Here is a 24,436-nt window from a genome sequence, read left to right on the forward strand (position 1 = left end):
CAGTCTTTACTTAACCAAAATCGCCATCGCTGGACACGGCTACTGGTACCTCATAATAATTTCATCTGCAAATTAAATTCGTAACATTGGAAGACGAACACTGTTACTGCTGGTGGTTACTTTTTAAAATGACATAATTATAAGACAATTTGCACGACATAAAATGAAATTAGTTTTTACACGTAAATGAAATTGAGTTGATTGTGATGACATGACGATAGTACCACTTTATAAGCGGATGTACGGTTTATTCAAATTTAAAATGGAAATATTCCACGTTCAAAATGTAAATTATTTGAAAATGAATCCATAAAACGTAAGGGGCATCTTCCTGTCTTATAATTATTATGAGCATATCTGCATTCGTATATAAATATCGCAGGGCAATAAAATTTCAAGGTGTAATATTATCAAGGTGTGAGTATTACCATTGGATGCAGGTGTCATTCACGAAAATTATTTAAGTGTTTATTTACGGCGCCGCTAAATTCTTTTTTCAGTAACCTCGTAATGAAGGAATAAAATGTGTGAAGGCATTTTCAAATTCACCTTAATATAATGTAATTATCCAAAAATTTACTTTATATAAACTCGGGGAGAGAAAGAAATATGATTATCTAAAGATTTTAATCACAAAACAGGTGAATAATATTAAGTTGTTTTTTTTATTTATTTGTTATTTTACAATTCATGTATAACTTTTATTACATTAATGATAGTGTTCCATCACTGGGGTGTCCGGTGTCGAGGAAAACATTTTGTATAATTTTGTAACATGCTATATTAAACATAATTAAATTATAATATCAAATACATATAAAACATAATAAAAACACATAAAACTTACATATAAAACACTATAAATAAAAAAAACAAACATACATACGTTTTCGTACAAAATTTAATTTTACTTTAGAGACATTTAAAGATAAATCTGTTGGCTTCCTATTTTAATCTGGGCCCAGATGCTTTTATTTCTTTAACTTGAAAAAAACATTAAATGTTGTAAACAATTTACCAGTCTTGAAGATGTCAACCCAAGCCAAAACGTTCGTTGATAAATAAACGAATAAGTATAACCATACTAAGTTTGTTCATAAAATCATATAACTTTGTCAACAACATCATTTTTTTTAAAGGAATATCTCGCTTAGCCTCTATTTTGACGCTTGTCAGCAGGTGGAAAAGAGGGGATATGGAAGGAGGTAATGAAAAATACATCACAACATCCAGACTAATTGAGAAAAAAATAATTCTTGGATTTTTTTCTTGCAACCGGCGAGAATCGAATCCGCAACGCCAGTTTCACAGTTGGCCATCTAACCAACTGCGCCACGGCGCCTGTTGAGAAATGCACCAACTTTTGACGCGAAAATACCTAATTGTAGCTATCTGGAACACTACCCCCCATAATTAATAAATTACAACAGTGCTACTAAAAATGAACTTACGTTTACTGATAAATACATAATATTTGAAATACCTACCTTTTAATAACATACTAAATGATAAATCAAACCGCTCAAACACGCGTTTGTCTAATATTAATGTAAAAATGTGAATTGCGTCTTATAAAACGAAACAAAACGGACCAAAATGGACTCCGAGTCCTTGGAACAACAGGCATCATCCCGCTGTAACTACACATTTGCATCAACCATCTTCCAGGAATTATCAAGCCGCCAGTAGGCCACATAGCAGCGGTATATAACTATCTATAAAAGCTACTATTTAGACATCTAGCTTTATTTTGTTAACCATGTTGAAACAGTGCTTTATTTCTTAAGTTTTTTATTGTTTACTTCTTGGTATGAACAATGAACAAATTTACTACTATGCTCTATGTTTACGTTTATTTTTTGTAAATTTATTGATACCATTTTAAATTGCTAGAATTCCACTCATCCATGCGCTTTGTTGCTGCATGACGATTAGCTTTCATAATATGTAAATGTTATGAAATATAAAATACTAAATTTTGTAAATGGTGTCTCGAATTCTAACTGTCCATGTGTTTAGTAGTAGACGTGTTGTAATCTTACTCCTTTTTATTATTACATAAATTTTTTTTAAATGTTCATTTATACACTAAATTTCATAGTTAATTTAAAAAATGTGAATATTGGGGCTAGATTTCTTATCGTCCATGCGTTCTGTAGCTACAAGACGTGCTGTAATCAAGCTCCTATCTGTGATAATTTAAATAATTCTTAATTGGATCGAGGAACTAGAATCCCAACCCCCCATTTGCTCTGTAGACGTGCTGGGATATTTACTTATTGTACAGCGCCCTTGAGGTGATTTTCACAAAAATGTCGCTATATAAATTATACATGGTATCAAAATTACTAATACTACGTAATTATTGCAGTTTCGTACTGCCCACTAATGACTTATTGGCAACATTAAGTACATTGTATAAATAAATAAACAATGTATACAAAACCTGAAGAGTTTGGTTATTAAGTTTTTTTAATTATAATGATATTTTTGGGCATCCTGTATCGCGGTTAAATAACACAATGCGTTATACTAGGCACGTGTTGTGGACCGCCATGTTAGAAAATAATTAAGCCATGATAGATCACACATTAGCACAGCGAGTTCCCCTCGATTAGCTCCGACCACACGTATTCTAGAGCCTTCCTTGAGCGAGTGGTGTTCACCTGCCAGAAGACGAGCAGAGCATAGGCGAGCTTGTAGATCGTAGATTACAAATATTATCTTGGGTAAAGATAGAGAAAAGGTTCATTAACAAGAAATTTAACATTTTTAAAATTAAAAATGAACGTGGACGTGGTGGAAACCTCAGAATTGAGAAATGAACAATCGTTTTCGTCCAGGTCAACTTGACATAAATCTGATGCTGCGGGTAATCTAATCTACGTACTTATATCAAAATAAGGTTTTTTGAGATTGTGAAGGGATTCTTAACATAGATATGTAGATTAAATGTTGGATTCTCTTTCAAACGATTTTAAATATAAACGATTTCTTTTAGAAGATGCTCTTTGGAAAATTAAAGAATGAAGTGTTTGGTTTGAAGAAGCTTCAGATTTATTTCATGAAATTAAAATGCTCGATTGCAATTATAAGTAATTAAGCATTGATCAATTGGACAAAGTTATGCAGAAAGCAGCCACCCATAGAAAAAAAGTGAACCGTCAAATCTACACAACAGTTGATAATGTGATTGTTCATTTTAGTTTTTTAGTTTTTATTTTTTCTTCAAAATAGGTATAATTTATACGCTTATTTTTTTTAAAATTTAAATCTTAAAGTAGGGCACACATATCATACATATTGTTATGTGTGTTCTAATAATAACATTGCAAATATATTTAATTTATAAATTGTTTATCACATATGTCTTGACCATTATTTTAAATTTTGATATGTTTTTTTCTTCATAAATATTTTTTTCCATTTCGTAATACTTTTTAATTGCTTTAAATAAAATTGAATTTTGTGACTTTGCCTTTTTCCTAAATGAAAGTCTAATTTTGTTCTTTTCTCTAGTATTGTGATCGTGTTCATGCTGGTTCCGATAGTTTTTTTTACAAAATTCTGTTTTTTATTAGAGTTTATAATTTTATGAACAAATATCATTGTATTGTAAAATATTCTTTGTTTATATGTTAATAATTTCATTTCATTTACCATCGACTTTACCCTCGTGTATCTGTTTTTTTTCAAAATGATTCTAAAAGCTTTATTTTGTAATACAGTTAGTTTATTGAAAGTCAATATATAAATAAATAAACAAAACAACACAAAGACATGGTTAGTTTTCAATAAATAAATAACTACACATTCCTTAAATAATAAAATAAACTAACACAAATAAAAAAATACTATTAGTTCCAAATACTGCTATCTTCCATGTACTCATTAAGTCCATAATAGGCCTTTTTTTGAAGTACGCTTTTTATGAAAATTTTGAATTTATTGGCCGTCATAATTAAGACGTTGTCGGGTATTCTATTGTAGAAGCGTAGGCAGTGCCTACCATACAACAAACGATGTGCTTCCCTTACTTAGCTTCAATTTCGGGATTACCAATTTGCCTTTATTTCTAGTGTGATGATTATGATTGTCGCTATTTTTTCGAGAGATATATTTTAACGCGCATACATAATATTATCATAATTATAATGACTATAAACAGTCATAATTTTTAATTCTTTAAAAATATTTCTTAAACAATCGCGAAAATATAAGTTGTAAATACTCTTGGAATGTTTTTGACTTTGACAAATGGTAAACAATGAATATATGAGTTTTTTTTCAATATTAAATACAAGAATCTAATTATGTTTTCGATCAGTTTTAATTATTTTTAAAGTACCGTCAAATTTATTCAGTGCTGTGGGTGTTTTCTGGAAATTGAAAAATGCCGTTTTTGTGATCGAAACTATTTTTTAGAAGGTAATTACGAGTATAACAGTTTTTTTTGTATGAAAGCGGCCTGGCTATTTTTAGCAGATAATAGAATTGATTTTACTGCACCCGATAACACCAATATCTAATTTTTTCAAAATTGTGGACTGGCTACTTTCTGCATAACAACGTTCAATTACTCCTTATAAAAATACATTGTTCTGTTTAAACTAGAACAGATTCGCAAAAAAACGATTTATTTATTTTATTATCACTATGGGTTTCCGTCGTGAGTTATAATAATCAAAGATGTTATTTATTTGTAAATATACTTAGTATTTTTACTGCTACCACGTGACGACAAGATTGCCTATTGGAAAAAATCGTCTTTATATATTTGTTTTTTTTAAATATTTTATTTGTAAAAACAACAGTTCACATTTATTTATTTTACAGAAACAAACTGTCGACAATGATATGATAACATAAAAAAGATACGGTTTAAGGACAGACCAGCGAAGTTTCCAAATAAAAAATCATAGGTACATATTAAATTGTGGTACAGCAAAAGGGTGTGTTTATGTGTATTTGTATGAGAGTAAGTGTATAGGTGTGTTTGTTTGTATGTGGGAGTAAGTGTTCAGGTGTGTGTAAGTGTAAGAATCATTAAATAGCAAGTGGGATCGTATCGCAGCCAGAAAGAATCAGTCTTAATTTATTTTCAAATAAATTAAGGGGCGTGTAAAATATATAGTTAACATCAGATATATTGCATGAATTTAGAAACAGAAAAAAGATTTCAACAAAGTATACAAAGAAAGTAAAGAAATATGATACAAATTCATGCATTATATTATACAGTAGTAAATATTTTATAAGTAACGAATATATAATAATGAATATACAATTTGCAGTTTCCGAATCAACGACATACTTAACAACATTAATGTACATTCATAGAAAATTGAAACTGAGATAATAGGTATTTTGTTAAAAGAGTAAATAATTAAATCTCCACAAGAGTTGAAATGTTTTTTACTTTGGTAAATGATAAATAATGTGTGCGTTCGTTTTTTTTATAATATTAAAAAGAATTTGATTACGTATACGACCAGATTTAATGATTTTAATGACACCCAGATCTAATATTAAATGAAACCTCATACAGACTCTGAATGTATGAGGTGACATTCATTTTCATGACATTTTTGCATCATGAAATTTTCAGAAGGTGATTATTATAGTTTTTTGTATGAAAGCGGCTTGGCTGTTTTAAACAGAACATAGAATTGACCTTCTTGAATTCGATAACACCAATATTTTATTTTCTCAAAATTGTGGACAGGCTGCTTTTTGCATAACTATATTGAATTGAAGGTACGGTCCATACATTTTTTTGTTGGTAAAATCGTATTTTTGAATTAGCTCTTTAGGTTAAAAATCAAAATTGATAAGTTCGAATTATAAAGACGAAAATAAAATAATATGTAGCGGAACTAAATAAATAAAGTCATTAGATAAGTGGGATTGTAATGAATGACTTATTCAGACAATAGATGATGATTGCCAATATGAAGAGTAATGGTCGCTAAAGCTAATCATTCGAGTGCAGGTGAGTGAGAAGATCGCCTTTATTTCTGTCGATCCTCGAATCGAATTAGCTGTCAAATAAATAATTCATACCGACATAAATGTCAGGCAGTGCGAACCGTCTCGAATTCGTTAGGATGACTTTGGCCCGAAGATGGGAGAATTGGTAAAATGTTCATTTGGTTTCTCGATATTGGTGCAATGCGGACGAACCTAAAATTAAATTATAAAAGTATTCTCAATTTTGTGATTCTGTTTACTCGATACATTTTTTGTCAGGTTTGATCAGCGGATTACGATGTAACGATGAAATAATTCTAGCTTTATTGAATATTTCAATCGTCACGTAGGTATCATAGCATTTTTTTAAAACCTTTCAGCATGAAATATGTAATAGATAAAAACATTTTTTTGCTAATAAAACTATTTTATTAACTAAAGGTTTTTTACCTTATTGTTTACATATAAATATGATAGACTTATTTAATAACAATTACGAAGATTTAAACTTTTTTAATAACAAAAATCTCTTCTTGATTCAGTCATTTTGAGCACTTCATTTGTCTTGTTGATCAACGTATTTAAACTTAAATTTAAATATATTTTGCCAACGTTATATTATGGCGAAAACACACCTGAGTGGGTTTATGAGATAATTTATTATAAAAGGCTTTCAATCAGTCTGAAAACTTGATTTAATAAATCTAAAACAAATTGATTGTTTGCCAGAACAACTATTCTGAGATTTTAATAACACCGCCGGAGAAGACAGGAAACAAATTACTAACATATTTAATCATATTAGACTTAGCTAAAATTTAATTAAAATTTCAATACATCTTGAAAGTAATCTCCGTTTTGGTTAATTAAAGAAAATAAAGGAATATACTACGCTGTATTCAATACATCGCTCGTAGATGCTAAACAAAGGAACGAATGAAAAATTGAACAAAAAACCAATTAAATATAAATTAGCATTTCCCCTTTATACCTGAGTGATCGTATTATTAAAGGAGCGTAGTGCCTGCTCAACACCTGACCACGAACGATTTAATTAAAATACGTTATCTTGAGAAGCGTTCATTGGGAGATTTGTACAAATCAGCGGTACATAAAACATATGTTTTGTGAGTTATTTTACATTTTTAGATGTACAGAAATTAAGCATCAGTTTAACGTTCGTATGAACAAGAATACCTATAACACAATAGTGTAAAATTAAAGTCAAACTAGGATCAGCAATCGTAAATCGTTTTCGAAAAATCGATTCATTAAGTTAACGTGAATATCCTACATGAAAATTAAATTATTGTGTCGTTTTTACTGGTTTTCATAATATGTGAAACGAAAAAAAATTGTTTAAAAGAAGAAGTAAACATTACTCTCAATACTTTTGACTTAGTGTTAATTTTAAATAGTATTTAATATGTATGTAAACCAAACCTATTAAAAAAATTGTATCCAACAGAAAAGTCTCTAGACTTGGTAACTTAAATTATAGTAAGTAACTAAATTTAATTGCAAGTTCACCGACATGGATCGTTCCGGGTTGTGTCATGTTAAGCTATGTCTGTACTCAATAAATGTATGTATAATTTTATTAAAAATAAAATAAAATAATTGATTAATTAATTAACGGCGTTTTGAAGCACTCAATGTAAATAAAATATTAATAATTCGAGATAAATGCACAATTTAATGATCATTAGAGAACAGACCGATGTGTAGTAAAGTATTTTGTTATTTTCTTTATGTTTACTATTAAACGAAACTAATGCAATTAATCATTCAATCCATTAAATCAAAAACTTGCTCTATGAGTAATGTTTAGGTAAGAACATAATACTTTAACGTGGGCGAACAGATGCAACAAATAACTTATAGAAACAGATTCTCAACATCCATTTATACTTTTTCATTTTGATAACACAAATTGACCAAATTTGGTTCCTAGTACACCTAACTATTTCACTAATACAAATAACACCGTAACCTTATATTACCACTAACACTAGAAGGTACACACGCCTCTCCAGCCAGATGCTGCTAACACCTGTAAAGATACAATCTAAAACCATGGAAAGGCGTATAAAACTTACTTATTAAATCAATTTAGGGTAATAAATCGGCTCGTTAATGTAAAAACGCTGTACTCTGATATATCAATACGAGTACACATGAATTTATAGATTAAGAAATAAAAATTCTATCATTTGATTACGTTTCCCGTGTATTGGTTGAGACAGTAAAAGGAGTCACATAAAATATGTAGTATTATATAAAAAGACTGTCTGTTTTTTAGACTTTCTTAATTTGTTATTAATCAACAAATTAAGAAAGTCTAAAAAAGATAAACTCTATATAAAAGAATAAAATATTACCAGTTATAGAATTATCGATAAAAAAAAGATAATTTGGTTTTAGAAATACTTTGAGCCAGTTAAAAAAAAACTAAGAAAACAATTTAGAATAATTTCATTTAAATTATTTATTGACAATTCTTGATGGAATTTCATTGTAATGATGTAATAACTTATATTTCCATATAAGTTCTTATATGGAAATATAAGTTATAACATCATTACAATTTAGAATAACATTTAAAAAAAATAAATATATGTTTTATTATTTAAAACTAATACTTAGGTAAATAGTATATATTTATGTATAAAAATATATAATGATATAAAAAAAAATGATGAAGAGAAATATTTGGTACTTATAAATTAATTGAAGAAAAAAAACGAAAAAAAAAACACTATAAAGAAGTTTAAAACGATTCTTAACAATAGTAACAAATAGTAACCTAGAACTATTAGCAATGAAATAGAGAAGAAGAGCCGTTCTATATGTACTGTTATAAAGTAAAGTTTATAAATCGGTACATATTTAAAGGGAAATAACTTGAGTAATTAAAGGGTGAAATGCAGTTGTTACAATGTATAACAAGTAACAACTGAATTGTTACAATGTTTAAATAAATAATTGAATCAATAAGTAAACTATTCTATTCATTTTTGTAGTTATCAAAACAAGAAAGGCAGTCATTAGATTAAGTAAGGTGAGGAGAGACCGATGAATTATGGAGTGGAATTTGAAAACCGATTCGATGAAATTTTTTGACCAACCACATGGTGAAAAATGTTGGCGAAACGAACCATCAATCAAATACGAAGCCAATCGTAAAGTTAGATCTGTACCAAGAGTCAGTAGCGTAGCAAGTGAATTGGATCCGTGCCCATGCAAAGAATTTCATCACATTGTGTGAATGTATGTAACAAGCAAATTATTATGAAATATTGTGTTTATTTATTATTTTTTTTATTTATTTATTAAGGAAAAACAAAAGTTGTTATATAAGAATACGAAATATAAAAAAAATAGTACACACATCCAGTTAAAGTTTTTCACAAATATAATGAGAGAACATGTTAAACAGTAAAGAGAAGAAAATAAATTATTATGCTTTGATAAGTTAGTTCATAACATCTTAAGAACTATTATAAACTATAAATAATATTACAATTTCATATCAAAATTTCTCAAAAACATATTTTTTTAAATAAATTCACAATATTTCAAGGCTTTACATTTCTTAAAGTAGCTCATTGTTCAGATCTAGTCCCTTGAACAGTGAGTTTTTAGCCTCCGTTTTCTCCTCATTGGTAATCTTATCTTTATTATATATCTAGTTGATTACGTATGGCGTTGTTGGTTAAATTTAATTATATTTTGGTTTTGCTTTAACCACTTATTTTTATTATTATTATTTGCAGTTTAAAAAAACCCGTTAGAGTCGTATAAAAATGTGCTTCTTAATGTTGATTTTAAATGTGTTATTAGTATAATTTTTAAAGTAGTCAGGTTTAGTGATTGAAGTGTCCATTGTACAGTATTTTTTATAGTCCTGCATCTGTCCTTGTTTTTTATTGTAGTAAGGTTGTTGTTGCCTGGTACTATATTTGTGTATATCAGCATTAACTGTTATGCCATCGTTATGCATTGTAAACTATTTTTATCGTTTTAATTTTTGACAAGTATTTTATGCGAAACTGACGTGTTTTTGTAATGAATAGGATAAAAGTATGACGATAACACGCCAAGTTTCTGGATGCCCAGGCCCTAGATACGCCACTGGCTATGATATAAGTTTCGGTGGACGACTAACGAATCAGAGCGGCCAATGACGGCCGAAGCGCGAGTGGGGCGCATTGTTCCCTTTTGGGACATTTTCTTTAACTAACGAGAGAAGGTTCTAAACTAAACTAAACTCAAGGACATAAGCCAAGTAAACTCGTTTTCTGAAGAACATTGTTGAGAGGAATTATTGTAGTGTTGAAATTATGACTAAAAAATAAATAAAAATACTCATAAAACAAAAACGTACGATTTTTTTTGTAAAACCCACTAAATTATAATATACGCATATTATTTTGTTTAAATTTTAATAAATGCTATGTCATAGTAAGATAATTTAAAAAAAAACGAATTTATATTCGTTTGGTTAAAAATTACTTAACTACAACGATGGCGCTTTAAATATTAATTACTACTACTACTACTACTACCATCACGCCATTTCTCCGTAGGGGTAGGCAGAGAGAATGGACCGCCACACACGTCTATCCTGGCATACAATCCTAGCCTCTTCCACATTCATACATCTTGACATACATGCCCTTCGGTTCTGTCTGCTTTTGACATGACCAGACTTAAGATTTTGGTTTATCTGATCATGCTACGTCTTCCTTGGTCGTCCTCGTCTAACGTTGCCGTTCATTTTTGCCATATATTCTTGTTTTACCATTCTCTCGTCGTCCATTCGTTCTACGTGACCAAACCATCTCAGAGACTCTTTCTTAATCTTATCAATTATACTTGTCTCAGATTTACACTCTCGCCTGATTTCATCATTCGTAACCCTGTCATACATTGATTTCCCACACATTCGTCTAAGAGATCGCATTTCAACCGCGTTCACTCGGTTTCATCCTTCCTCTGCCAGTTCCATGTTTCACTTCCATACATAAGTGTTGGGACTAAAATCCGTTGTGCACTGCCAGTTTAGCTTCGATTGACATATTTTTATTAGAAATTACTGTGTTTAGTGCTCCGTTCATTTTGTTGCCCGCATTCACTCTTCTTTCAACATCTTTTTCTACTCTTCCATCTCTTGAAAACATGCTTCCCAGATACACAAATTCTTCTACTTGCTCGAGACATTCATTGTTTACATTTATTATGCAGTCAGTAACCTCGCTATCCCTTTCAAATACCATCACTTTTGACTTACTTTCGTTCATCGCCAATTCGCTCTCCAGGCATACATAATACATTCTAGAGACTATTTGCTGCAAATCAGCCTTGCTGCTTGCTAACAGAACTGCATCGTCAGCATACAACAAGCAGCTTACTGAAAAATTATCCATTTTTGCTGCAATACCCATACATTCTATCTCTTTCCTACAGTTGTCCATGTATAGATTAAACAACCATGGTGACATAATTAATATTAATATTAATTAATTAATAATTATACTATTTAACGATGTTAAAAAAATGTAGTAGGTATCTTCTTTTTAATACCAAAATATTTAAACACGTAAATAAATAGTAAAAACATACAAAATATTTATTTCAAGTATTAGAAATAGTGTATGTAGGTACGTAAATTTTTCACAAGATCAAAAAAATATATAACCAGTGTACGTTAATGTTAGCTGCTAATAGCATGTGTCCTACGCACGTTTGTTTTATATTTTTAAGCAACTACTATGGTGAAGGCTTACAGTGGGGTTTGCATAGTAGTGTCATTAGTATCCCGACGAAGAAACGGGCCCGCCCCAAAACCGGTAGACATTGAAAAGCCGGTAAGTGGTTATATACATTTTTTTACTAACAGTCATATAATGTTTTAGATAGTTTTCTATTTCTAAGACGTCCAATCCACCTCTGACCCTCATTCCTGCTCCAAAAAAGTGTCCAGCGACATCGTCCACCGTCCACACAATTAGGGCCACGAAAAGAGACGGCAGTGGCCAATTATCGATTTAAAATCGTTAAGCAGGAAACCCTTCTAGTGGCGTAACCTAGAGGGGCTTCTAAGTCGCCGCCCTAATTGGATCAAGTGCGGGCCGCCACTGGCGCGGGAGGACGGCGGGGGGAGGGGGGGTGAGGCATAAAGGAGTCATTAGGAAAAAGGATTTTGATTCAGATAAGGGAAATAATATGTTCACAGAAATTCAAGACGTTTCACCTAATCATCTTATTTATGTCGATACAAAAGTAACATCATGTCGTGGTTAACGCGTTTGGCTAAATGTATTTATTTTTTTAATTTTATTTTTGCACCACAACAGGCCAGCAGACCTAATTACAGTGGTGAATTACATCACAGAACACCCAGTCTTGAGAAAAATCACATTTAATTTTTTGGTTCTCACCGGGAATCGAACCCGGAACCTTCCGTCTGTTAGTCAAGCGTCTTGACCACTACACCACGGAGGCCGCCAACCGAGTTCAATTTTCGATTTAAAAAAATACAATTATGTGCGTGAAATAGAACCAGAATACTGGTTAAATGTTTTCGATTCGATGGCTACTTTAAGGTAAAAATCCTAAAAAATATATTTAAAAATCGAGTGAGGATTAGCCGGTTTCGTGAAATAATGAGGCGCATTTGCCTAAAATGCTTGACGTCCCACCCTATCGGAAATTGGATACAAAAATGTAATCTTACGGGCGGAAAAATTAGAGCACTTCATTATACGGCAAAGTTTATTGAAGATGCACGAATAAAATATTAAAAAATAATTTAATAAAAACGAACTAATTTAAACGATGTCACTAGTTCATATGAGTAAACCGATCTCTTATCAAAGTGAGTTGTGGAAGATTTCCGGTTTACTTACCGTTTACGGAGCAGAACTGACTGAGAAGAAGCGGAAGAGAACTTGCGACGTTACGCGCGGAGTAATTTCAGAAATATAAAACTTTAAAAAATTATATCGCGGATAATAAAACAAATATATTTTTTTAAATGGATAAGTTTAATAGTCTTTAATAAATAAATAAAAAAACAAATAACTTCCTTATTGCAATATGGTAACGAGGAAGGATGACAATATGCGACATAAGCCTCCCATGCAATTTGCCAAAGGCACAAAGAAAAGGGCAATGAAAGCAAAAGTGTTAACCCTCCAACTTTTCTGGTTTATATAAATAAAAAAAAACGAATTTTCAAATGTGTTTGTTTATGCAAATACTGAGAATTTTTTTTTTTTTTAAAGTTTTTTTTTCAGTTTTAATTTAATATTTTAGTTCACTCAATAGATAAAACACTATTTCTGTGTTTTAGTTCACTGAATAGATAAAACACTATTTCTGTGTTTTAGTTCACTGAATAGATAAAACACTATTTCTGTGTTTTAGTTCACTGAATAGATAAAACACTATTTCTGTGTTTTAGTTTATGTGGACAATATGCTACATCAGGCATTAAAAGGCTAAAAAATACAAGAATGTAACGAAACGAACGAGGCGTATGACAATGAGGATAGTGATGATGATGCAGAGCCCCTATGTACACAACGGTTCGTATGAGTCTACGCGAGTTAAAGTTGAAATATATTTTGAAGTCTTCGTTTGAAAAAAAATCGTTTCATCAGTTGTGGGAAAATACATTTATTTTTTTTGATATTTCTTAATAAAACTCCATAGTTAATGATTATTATAAAATTAACTATCAAAATCAATAATTTAATTCTATAAACAAATGTATTATCTAAGTATGTAAATTTCCATCTATAGGTATGTAAACTTTCCTGTCAAAAAATCAAAGTATTGTGCTAATTTTATCTGTTAAAATGTGTATTTTCCACTCTGTTGTATTTCGCCATGCGTTCTTTTCCCACCTTTTAAATAATAAAACCTTAATCCCAATTTCGGTTCAAAAACTCAAAAAAATTATCTGTTTAGCAAACTAGTAAATATTTATGTTTTCTGTCCCCTGTCAAAATACTTATTTGATCTTACCTCCAAAATAATAAGTTAAGAATAATATAAAAGCTCTAAACATTCACCAGTCTTGAAGATGCCTACTTGATGAGTAGAAAGCGCTCGTTGGTCAAAATAATAAAAAGTCAAACTAAACCAAGAAGTTTCATTGATAAGTTTATTTATAATTTTATCATACACATTATGTTTTGTTAAATCTTTCAGATCTTAAGAATTACTTCAGTATTAATTCATAAAATGTTTATTCTGAGGTAAAATGTAAAAAAAAAAATTGTTTCTGTAAATTCAATTAAGTTTCATTTTTACTGACGTTAAGTATGAATTTCCGATTAAATAGAGATCGAGGAATCAACATGTCAAAAAAGTCGAAGAAAAATGATTTGATTCAAGCAGCTGCTATACCGTTCATTATGCAGAATAGAACCAATTCAAAGAATATTAATACTATTTCAGTATCATTTGTTTTTAAACACAAAATTTTCGAGAACATTAAATGAAAGTCAACTTCGAACTTTGTAATAATCATCATCATCATTCCTTTCCCGTACCAAATGGTGCATAGAGCAATGCATTGGTACACCAATCGCAGTGCATCTTGAACTTTTTTGTTACATAAAGGTGAGATGATTAGTCTTTTGCCTCAGGTGCCAGTCCAGGGCACTATGAAATGTTTTAGTGTAAAAACACCCCTTTAAATAAATATTCCATGTCAACCATGTCGGGAATCGAACACGAGACCTTTGGCGTGGTAGACAAACGAGCTGACTATGTAATGTAATTATAGCAGAAGAAAAAATAATATAAAACAGAATATCAAAAATTAAACTTTAATCCTTACTATAAAATAAATAAAAACGGCTTTGTTTTACCGACCGGTTTTAAAGTAATACAAGATTCTTTATAGAGGTATACTTAACCAGTGAATTCTATCCTACTTTGTGTAAACAGAAATTACAAATATTATCTGTATGGAGCTAATAAATCAAGTTTTACAAGTCAAAAATATTTGATTTATGAGCTCCATACGCAGCATAATTTAAAGTAAACATTGATAAAATAAAATAGGATAAAATTCATTGCATAGGTATACCTTGATAAAGAAGCTTGTATAGCTTTAAAACCGGTCGATAGAAATAAAAAGTGGTTGAAAACAAAGTTGTTTATATTTATGTTATTATGATGAATAACTACAAAGTTGGTGCTTCAAATATACATTTTAATCTTTATCTTGGCAGAACGAAAAAAATTTTTTTTTGACATTTGATGGTTGAAAAGGTTTCAGAATCCCAAATACATTTTTTTTTGTTTCAATTAAAGTTTATTATAAATTGTGACAATACGGTTAGGAATGAAAAATACGGTAAGGCAGTTTTAATTAAATGCTGATTTACTTGTGTTTTAGTCACATGTAAAAACTTTACAAAAGTGTATCATTGAGTCAAATCTCCATATTTTTGAGTAAACGTTTTTTGCCAGTATACCCACGATATGTTACTTATTGACGATTCTAATAAGTTACATGTAAATTTAAAATACTGAATATGAAAAATGTAGGATATTTTCTAGTCAAAAGATGCCAGTTAGAGGGTGAAAGCGATAATCGGTCAAATAAATAAGTGGAAGCGTACTAATATTTTTATTGTTTAACTTATATTTAAATATAAGTTATTATGTATTAAATTGTAATGAATTAATTGCCTCGCGATTGTGTCTGCTTTTGCCGAATCAGATTTGCGCTTTTGATTTATATGACTGTGTCAAGTATGAAACCGAAATAAACTTATGTGGGTTGGATCGCATTCGATAAACAGAGCAAAATTTGATATTTAAACGGTTTGTTTTTAGTGAAGTTTTTAAGAACGTTTCGGTTCACGAGCCGGCTGCGGCAGCGGCAGCGGTTGTGTGCTGTGTGTTACAGGCTACGGACCCGGTCCACATTAATAAGCTAAAGCGATATTTTGTGTCGGGAATTTCTTTTGATGATCAATCAAAAAACGGCAAAAAACCTCCGTGGGAAAGGCGGCGCGTGACGACTGGAATAAACTGTATGCTGGTATACGAATAAACATTAGGGCATTCCATGTAAAGTGGGAAAATGTCGTGAATTTCGATTTCAAATCTCTAATTTAATAAAAAAATATTTATTTATTGTGTATGCAGACAATTGGTAGAATTCCATATTGAACCTTTTTGTTTTTTTTTGTTTGAAAATGCCCTAACAAGACGAAACGCGTCACAATATACCCTTTGTATATTTTATAAAAAAATAAAGTAGAATTATAATCCAATAAACTTGTTTTATTTTGGATACATTACCAAATTAAAAATAATTACCAATGTAATGATGTAAAAACTTATATTTACATGAAAGTTACTAATTAAAAATACTTGGTACCGTTTGTTCAACCAATTAGCGCTATCATCCTCTAATGGGCATCTTCAGACTGGTAAACATTATATAGTGAAAGAATAATTTATATTTCATTTATCTTTATGCAAATCAAAACCATTACTTTTTAATCACTTATTTTCTAAATTATAAAAATATAATAATAAACTATAATCTTATCTTGTATACATAAAATTTACTTAAAATTAGCGATAGAAGAATAATATCTGATCTGGTTTTTTTGTATAAAATTGTTAATAATTTTTTAATATTCCAGATTCGGTTAAATGTATATACTTAAATAAGGCATCATATTTACTTTAGATATATTAATATTTCTAAGTCTGATTCGCACATTAATTCATTGTTCCCGAGAATTCACTATCTCGGGAACAAATTCACTGATGACAAAAAAATAGATATATTTACTAAAACTCTATCAAATTTCAAGCGACAATTATTTAAAAAAAAAATTTAATAGTATTTTAGTTTCTGGTATTTTTATTTGATTTAATGTATGTATTTTTTAAATTTTTAATTGTATTTTTATATTTGTAAATTGTTTTTAACCTCTCTATATGTAAAAGCCTTTTGGGCGTTAATAAATAAATAAATAATAAAGACTAGTAAATTTTTAAAAATTCCTCGAAAATAGTAACAGTTGAATAATCCGAATGTAATCTTTGACCCTGAGAGGCAGGAGTTCGTCAGCGCGTCGGAGTGTATCGCTTAGCATAATTGTTTGCTTGCTTTGACCGCGCGGACCCGGTTGGCCTGCGACCCGCCTCCGCCCAGGGAGAGGAAATGCTATTACCTCCTGGTAGGGCGGCCTAACGAACCTTCAAGTGCACCGACATGCTAGAGAATCACGTGTGGAGCTAGCCTTGGCGGAACTGAACAATTCGGCATCTACATAATAACCCGATCGGTTGACGGGCACTATGCCGGGAATATGCAATATTACAAAATGCATGTAGATTTAGATATACAAACGCATACGTCATTCGATTCCCGACATGGTTGACATGAAATATTGATTTTAAATTACGTGTTTACACTAGAATTAATTCGTAGTGTCTGGACTGGCACCTGAGGCGTAACCTTCTCATTTTTTAAAAATATGTAAAGTGTCAGACCGAAGTTTCGGTTTCGGCCAGTTTTGGTCTATAAAACGAGTTTCGGCCGCGGTTTGGCTTTCTGCCGAACTCGGCCGAAACGTCGGCTCAGACGAAATCTGCGGGCAGGATGTGTCGGATTACATTCGACAGTACTTAGTACTAAATAATTTAAACTTTTAATATGAGAAGTCAAACACTGATTTTGACTGAACACTGCTGTTCAGTAGACTCAATTCAGTGTTTGGTTTCTTATATTATAAGTTTAAATATGGAGTTCTACAAAATAAACACCAAATAAATCGAAACTAAAAAAATAGTTAACATATTGCCATTGTCTTACATAAAAAGTAGGCTGATTTAGTGATTTGTTGACAACAAAAGTTAGTAGTTCAAAGATCATTCATATTTATATTTTTGTAATTCATTTAAAGTTAACAAGTTAAAGTTTCTATAACGTACATCAAAGAACCGTTACATACAAGATAAATGTACGAGTATAACATAACAAGGAATCAAAAGCGCTAAAAATAAACAAATTTATTGATTAAATTTATTCCATTATTAATTAATTAATTAAATTCCCTTCATTTCACTGTATATTTTTTTTAATGAACTCAAAAAGTTCAACAATAAAAACGCCTAATTTTGGGCGTTTTGAAGTAAGGTTCAACTTATCTAAATAAGTTTCGGTTAAAACTAGAACAGAAGCCGAAATTCGGTTTCGGTTTTGGCTGAAAATCTTGTTTCAGTCGGTCACTAAAATAAACGCTGCGGTTGGTATGCCAATGGAGTGCCCTATGCGCCAATTGGGTAGAAAGGGAATGATGACACACCTAGTAAATAAGTTTTCAATCAAGAGTTTAATATTTGGCTGACGCGTATTGATGAAGAACACATTCTAGTTAATCTGGCACTTAGTGAAACGCCGTCTTGAGAATCCTTGCATGATGTATTTGATTATTGTTATTAAATAGATGTACGAGTACTTTATTTTTTCATGATTAAATTCTAAAGCAAACATTTTTATGTACAGTTTTTGTTTTCGAAAGAATAATTATTGTATAAAAGCTGTAATTACCATAGCTTGCATACAAAAAGCATTATTGATCTGTAATTTGGTGTTCACTTTTTTTAATGCAAAAATACAATCGATTGGTGGATAACGTGTGAAACTTATTATTAATTAATAAACAAATTAAAAAAACACGCGTCAAGAGTAAAAAGATTAAACAGAATAAGATTTTTATTTATTAAATTAAATGCAAAGGTCTTTAAGGCTGTAGTCTGGTAAAACGAACGCAAAATTAGGAAATCATACGATTTTGCCATTTTAAAACGAATGTTTGTTAAAAATCGCGCAATAAAAAAAATTAAAAATTATGTATGAGATAAAAACAATACTTTTTATAGGTATTTCTATCAAAAAATGTACTTCAAAGTTTCATATAACTAAAATATAATTACTTTTAGACCGGCAGATTACGCCATTTCAAATTTAGACTAAGCTTATTAATCTGGGATCTCAATAAAGACTAAGTATTGAACTGATTTTTCTTAAAATGATTTAAAGATAATAAATTTAAAAAGGAGATGGCCGCGGCAGAATTTTATTTTTTTGTTTTTGAAAAGAAATATAAGCATTTTAAAGCACATAAATTTTTGTAAAATTTTCCTTTATTTCTACGTAAATTATGCAATCAGTAATACCATAAAAAATTTAAAAATATTGAAATAGTTTAGTTAAATCCTTTTTTTATAGAACTGTATTTTTTTTTTATTTATTTTTTTATTTATATATAATTACTTTCAGACCGGCAGATTACGCAATTTCAAAATTTAGACTAAGCTTATTAATCTGGGATCTCAATAAAGACTAAGTATTGAACTTAAATTTTTAATAATGATTTGAAGATAATAAATTTAAAAAGGAGATGGCCGCGGCAGAATCTTATTTTTTTGTTTTTGAAAAGAAATATAAGCATTTTAAATCACATAAATTTTTCCTTTATTTCTACGTAAAATTATGCAATCAGTAATACCATAAAAAATTTTAAAATATTGAAATAGTTTAGTTAAAACCTTTTTTTATAGAACTGTATTTTTTTATTTTTTTTCAATACGATAATTCTAGTTGTAATATTCAATTTTAAACAATGTCTTATTTGGGTTTTTATTACATTCAGATCGGCCCTCAGAGCGGCCGCAGACGGACGTGTTTTCTGTGCTCAAAATTTTAATGCCTTTTTCAAAACAAAATTTAGTTCGAAACATATATTTTTTGTGTTCCTTCTAACACAATTTAAACCAGGATCAAAACCAAGTTATTTTTTGAATGAATAGTTCGTTCGAATTTGATAAATCATTCAAAAATGTAATTTCACGTCATATTCAAATAACAATTAACGGCGTCATTTTACTCGTACACAAAAACAGTCAAATTGCACATTTATCTAGGACATTCCAGCACTCGGTAGGTACTATGTACAAAGTGTACACTAAACAGCCATATAATTATTACAATGTCGCGAACGCAGCCAACTTCATTGTGATGGTTTGACGTTTTGCTTAGCCGGCCTTTATTTTCTATCAATCAGAATTACTTTATTATAGAAATCAAAGACGAGTGATACTTTAATCCATAAATTTGGAATATTTAGTGACCGATTTTATCATAACAATGCCGAAAAAACCATATGCTTTAGTCCCAAAACGAAAACTAAATCAATCCCAATTTCCAAAGGAGAAATGCAATGTAAGTTGGATTTGATTAATTTATTAGTATTAAAATTTAGAATACAAAGGACAGACATTTGATTTACATAAATCATTGTATCACCACTACAAATAAATGTAACAGTTTATTATTTGCTTATTTTAGGATTCAAAAAAGCTCAAATTAACTAAGGCCTGTGGAGAATACACTGTAAGTTATTGTCTTATTTACTTAGATAAATAAAATTCCTACAACATTTTACAAAACAATACTAAATGTACAAATAAGTTATAATTTGGTAATGTATCCCTAAATAAAACACGTTTATTGGATTTTTATTTTACTTTATTTGTTTAAAAAGACCAGAGTTTATATTGTGACGCATTCTGTCGTTTGAAAATGTCCTAACAAGACGAAACGCGTCACAGTATACGCTCTTATATATTTAAAAAAATAAAGTACAATAATTAATTAAGTAATAAAGTACAAAGAATTCTACCAATTGTCTGCATTCACAATAAAAAAGTACAAATAATAATTATTATAACCCTTATTTTCTAAATATTGACTATCAATAAGTAGGGTTATATTTGCCTTTTGGGTAATATGCAAATTGAAATGTTTTAGGGTGTTCCAGCGAAATGTCTTTCAACTGATATTCTAGAAGATGACGGTTGTCAGGTTAGTATTCATATCAAAGTAGGAATATTTTAAGTATTTACATTAAAATAGCTAATGAGATCTAAATTGGATTATGATTATTAATTAATCTGTATTATTTCAGGCGCAACAGCTAGTTCCAGAACTGCTAGCACAGCCATTACACCCCTTTAAGTTGGAAGGCAGGAGAGTTGTGGACATCCAGGAATTTTTCACTAAAATCCAGGAAATATTTTCTCATTCTTCCATGTTTGATTGCAAAGGAACGAATATGGTGATTGTGGATGAAAAGTTGCATGGCTTTAATTCTATATTAAATTTAAAATGTAATATGTGTGGATTATGTTTTTCTGTAAATTGTTGCAAGGACAGATCGAATGAAATGAGTTTAAATGAATCGTTTGTGTCTGGAATATCGAGTATCGGTTCTGGATATAGTGGTTTGCAAGAGTTGACTGCTGCTGTTGGAATTCCTTGCATGGGTAAATGGAAGTATTTGAAGATCAATAAGAAAGTGTGTGAATGGTGGGATACTGCGAAACTAAAAGTTATGGAGGAGGCAACGAAAGAAGAGGGACAACTGGCTACTGCGAATGGTGAAATTGATGAAAATGGTATACCAATGATAACTGTTGTGGCTGACGGGTGTTGGTCTAAGAGATCATACAAAACCAACTACTCGTCTAACTCAGGCGCAGCTTCTATAGTAGGGTTTCGTACGGGGAAAGTTCTATATATGGGTGTTTATAATAAATACTGTGTGATTTGTGCCAGAGCAACTAATAAGAATATTGAGGCACCAAAACATGAATGTTTTAAAAATTACTCAGGATCTTCAAGTGGTATGGAATCGGCGATCATTCTGAAAGAAATTTGATAGAAAGAAGAACGGTTTTACAATCAGATAGCGGGGAATGGTTAGAAAAGTGTAGAAATTTACTCACTGCGTCATGGTTTGGTAAAGTTTGTAAAAGAAGAATAGGAATTAGTTGTTCAGGGTTAGTTAAAAGTATGCCATATAGTAAATCGCTAAGTAATATTTTTTCTATTAAATATGGTCAGGATTATGAACTGACCGCATTAAACCAATTAAGCCTTCAAGAAAATATCAAATTTCAGAAGTGTGGGCTGTTTATTGATAGTGAATATTGTTTTCTAGGCGCCACACCAGATAACATTAGTACGGATCATGGCGGTATCATTATAGAAATAAAATGTCCATCGTCTGCTTCTAATATGACTATGACTGTTGAAACCGCCATCGACAGTGGTAAAATTAAGTTTTGGAAAAGAAATAGAAACCATACCGAGTATTATGTAAATCAGAATCACGATTGGTATTACCAAGTTCAAGGACAGTTGCATATTACTAAAAAAAATATATGTCTTTTTGGAGTGTGGACCGGAGCCCAACATAAAATTAAAATCTTTTTATTTAAACTGTTTGCTTCCAGAGCTTGTTGACCCCCGAGTTACACGATCCATGCCTATCAGAGATTTACCAAATGTTCTCGAGGCTATCGAAAACAAAAAAGTTGCCCCCAATAAAGTCATAAATTGTTAAAAAAAGCTGTTTAACGAAAACATTCCATCAACCAGTGAAAGTTAAATTATACTCACCAGTTTCAGAAAAATATTTACCTAAATCAGCTTAGAAATTCCGCCCTCTTTCAACTATGATGGTTTTTTTTTTTTTTAATTTATGTAGATGTTGCTTTTATTATTTTTTTAATTTCTGTTTCCAGATACACAACTTTGATTGAACCTGTCCCCCCTAAATCAAGACCATTGTAACATGAAATATATTCTTAGTTCTTTTTCACAATGTATTTTTCATAAAATAACTAGCGATCTATTGTTATCAAAAATATTGGGATTCTTTACTGGTTCTTCCCAATAATATATATTTTTGAACCATTTGCACTTTAGTATTTTTTCAATAAAAATGAAATTTTCCTCCACAATTTGTTTATTTTTACTTACAAGCGGTCCCACGATCAATTCCTGGCAGGGTTAAGTGAAATATTTTTTTTATGTGTTTTTACGTTGCAATATTTAATTCTCCTTGGACTGGCACGGGACTGCAGGATTGATCATCTTACCTTCATGTTATATATTATTAAATACGCTGTATTTTGTTTTCAAATGCAATGCCTTATGCACCAATAGGTGATAGGGATGATGATCTATCCAAAATTCTATTTACTTCGAAAAGGTTTAAAACACTTGTATATATTTTTAAAATATTTTACGTCACTCTCACATAGGTGTAAAAATAGAAATAAAACGATTATGTAAGTAATTTAGCATATTTATATTTTCTCAATGCATATTAAAATAATCGCTTACAGTATTTTGTCAATACAAGGTTTCCACTCTATGCACAAAACTCTTAAAATGCTTGAATTACCGTTTTAGTTTTTTTCATGTAAGATTATGTAGACATCCTTTTAGTATTTTCTGAGTGGAATGCATGCTTTACTATATAGAACTTGATACACAACTCTTAGATAGGTGATTAAATGTGCTTTTATAGGTTTTTAGTGTAAAAGTTGGTAGGCACCCTTTTGACTTTATTCTTTTGCATTATTCTTTTGTCTGTTGCACCTGGAATGAAATGTATTTATAAATTTTACGTAGATTAAATGCAATGCTTACCTTAATTGATAGTTATCATGGTTTTGAACTTAAATAGTAACTAAGAAAATAAAATCAATTAAAATAATATACACAATACATTCTTAACCTATAAAAATATTTTTAGGTATTTGGCCGAGTCTTTTATCATTATATGTTGTTAATTTTTTAGAATTTATCTACCATATTTTTCCAATTTTATTACGAAATACATGATCAAGTGCAAATTCAAAAAAACTTATCAGTTTAAAGGAAAAATATTATAAAATGTCATACTGTCAAAAAATGTTTTTACTTACGTAATTTGATGAGATCAAATAATTTTTCTCTTGAAAACAATATTATGAAGTGCATTATTTTTTTGGCATTCACTTTAGTGACATGGTGCATTTTCATTAAAACATAACAGTGTTATCTGTCAACTTCGAAAATACAAATATCCATAATTACCCAGAAGCCAGAAATCAACATATGTCACAGATTATCTGATAGTTGTACAATTCTACATTATCTCTGCAGTACGCTAGTCAGGAGTGCTATTTATAGATTTTACCTATTAAATAATCACGCAAAAACTCTATCTATCTCTGTCTTTCTCATTTTGTCAAACAAAGTATGAAGAGTACGTAAAAATTGACGAACATACAATGTAACAGGATATTTTTTTTGATTGCTTTGTCTTGAAGCGGTATATTTTACGCATTCGGCGGCAAACCGTACGATTCAACTTACAGACTACAGCCTTAAGGGTGTATCATGCATATTAAAATAAATCAATTGAAATGAGATTTTAAACATATTTATTATTCGATTTCCCACAAATATTTACAATTAGTATATTTTAGTGTGCACGATGAAAGTAACGAAACTAATACCGATACGCAAATAAACCGAAATACCATAAATAACATTCGACAATTTCATAAACAACTT

General features: G+C 30.2%; 2 protein-coding genes across 2 annotated transcripts in view; one reads left to right on the forward strand and one right to left on the reverse strand.

Moving 5' to 3' along the window:
- The window catches only part of LOC148285244 (LIM domain transcription factor LMO4), a 431,295-nt gene that overhangs the window by 76,127 nt on the left and 330,732 nt on the right, over positions 1-24,436 (reverse strand). The gene's annotated exons all lie outside the window — the stretch shown is intronic.
- On the forward strand, positions 19,266-22,830 carry LOC148285245 (uncharacterized). Its single transcript, XM_088228347.1, has 4 exons — positions 19,266-20,245; positions 20,372-20,416; positions 20,834-20,887; positions 20,991-22,830. Exons 1-4 carry the CDS (start codon positions 20,171-20,173, stop codon positions 21,741-21,743), a joined length of 927 nt encoding a protein of 308 aa, XP_088084473.1. The 5' UTR covers positions 19,266-20,170; the 3' UTR covers positions 21,744-22,830.

Source organism: Micrasema longulum, unplaced genomic scaffold (genome assembly GCF_059751315.1).
Source record: "Micrasema longulum isolate JH-2025_06_02 unplaced genomic scaffold, ASM5975131v1 h1tg000045l, whole genome shotgun sequence".
NCBI classification, from domain to species: Eukaryota; Metazoa; Arthropoda; class Insecta; order Trichoptera; family Brachycentridae; genus Micrasema; species Micrasema longulum.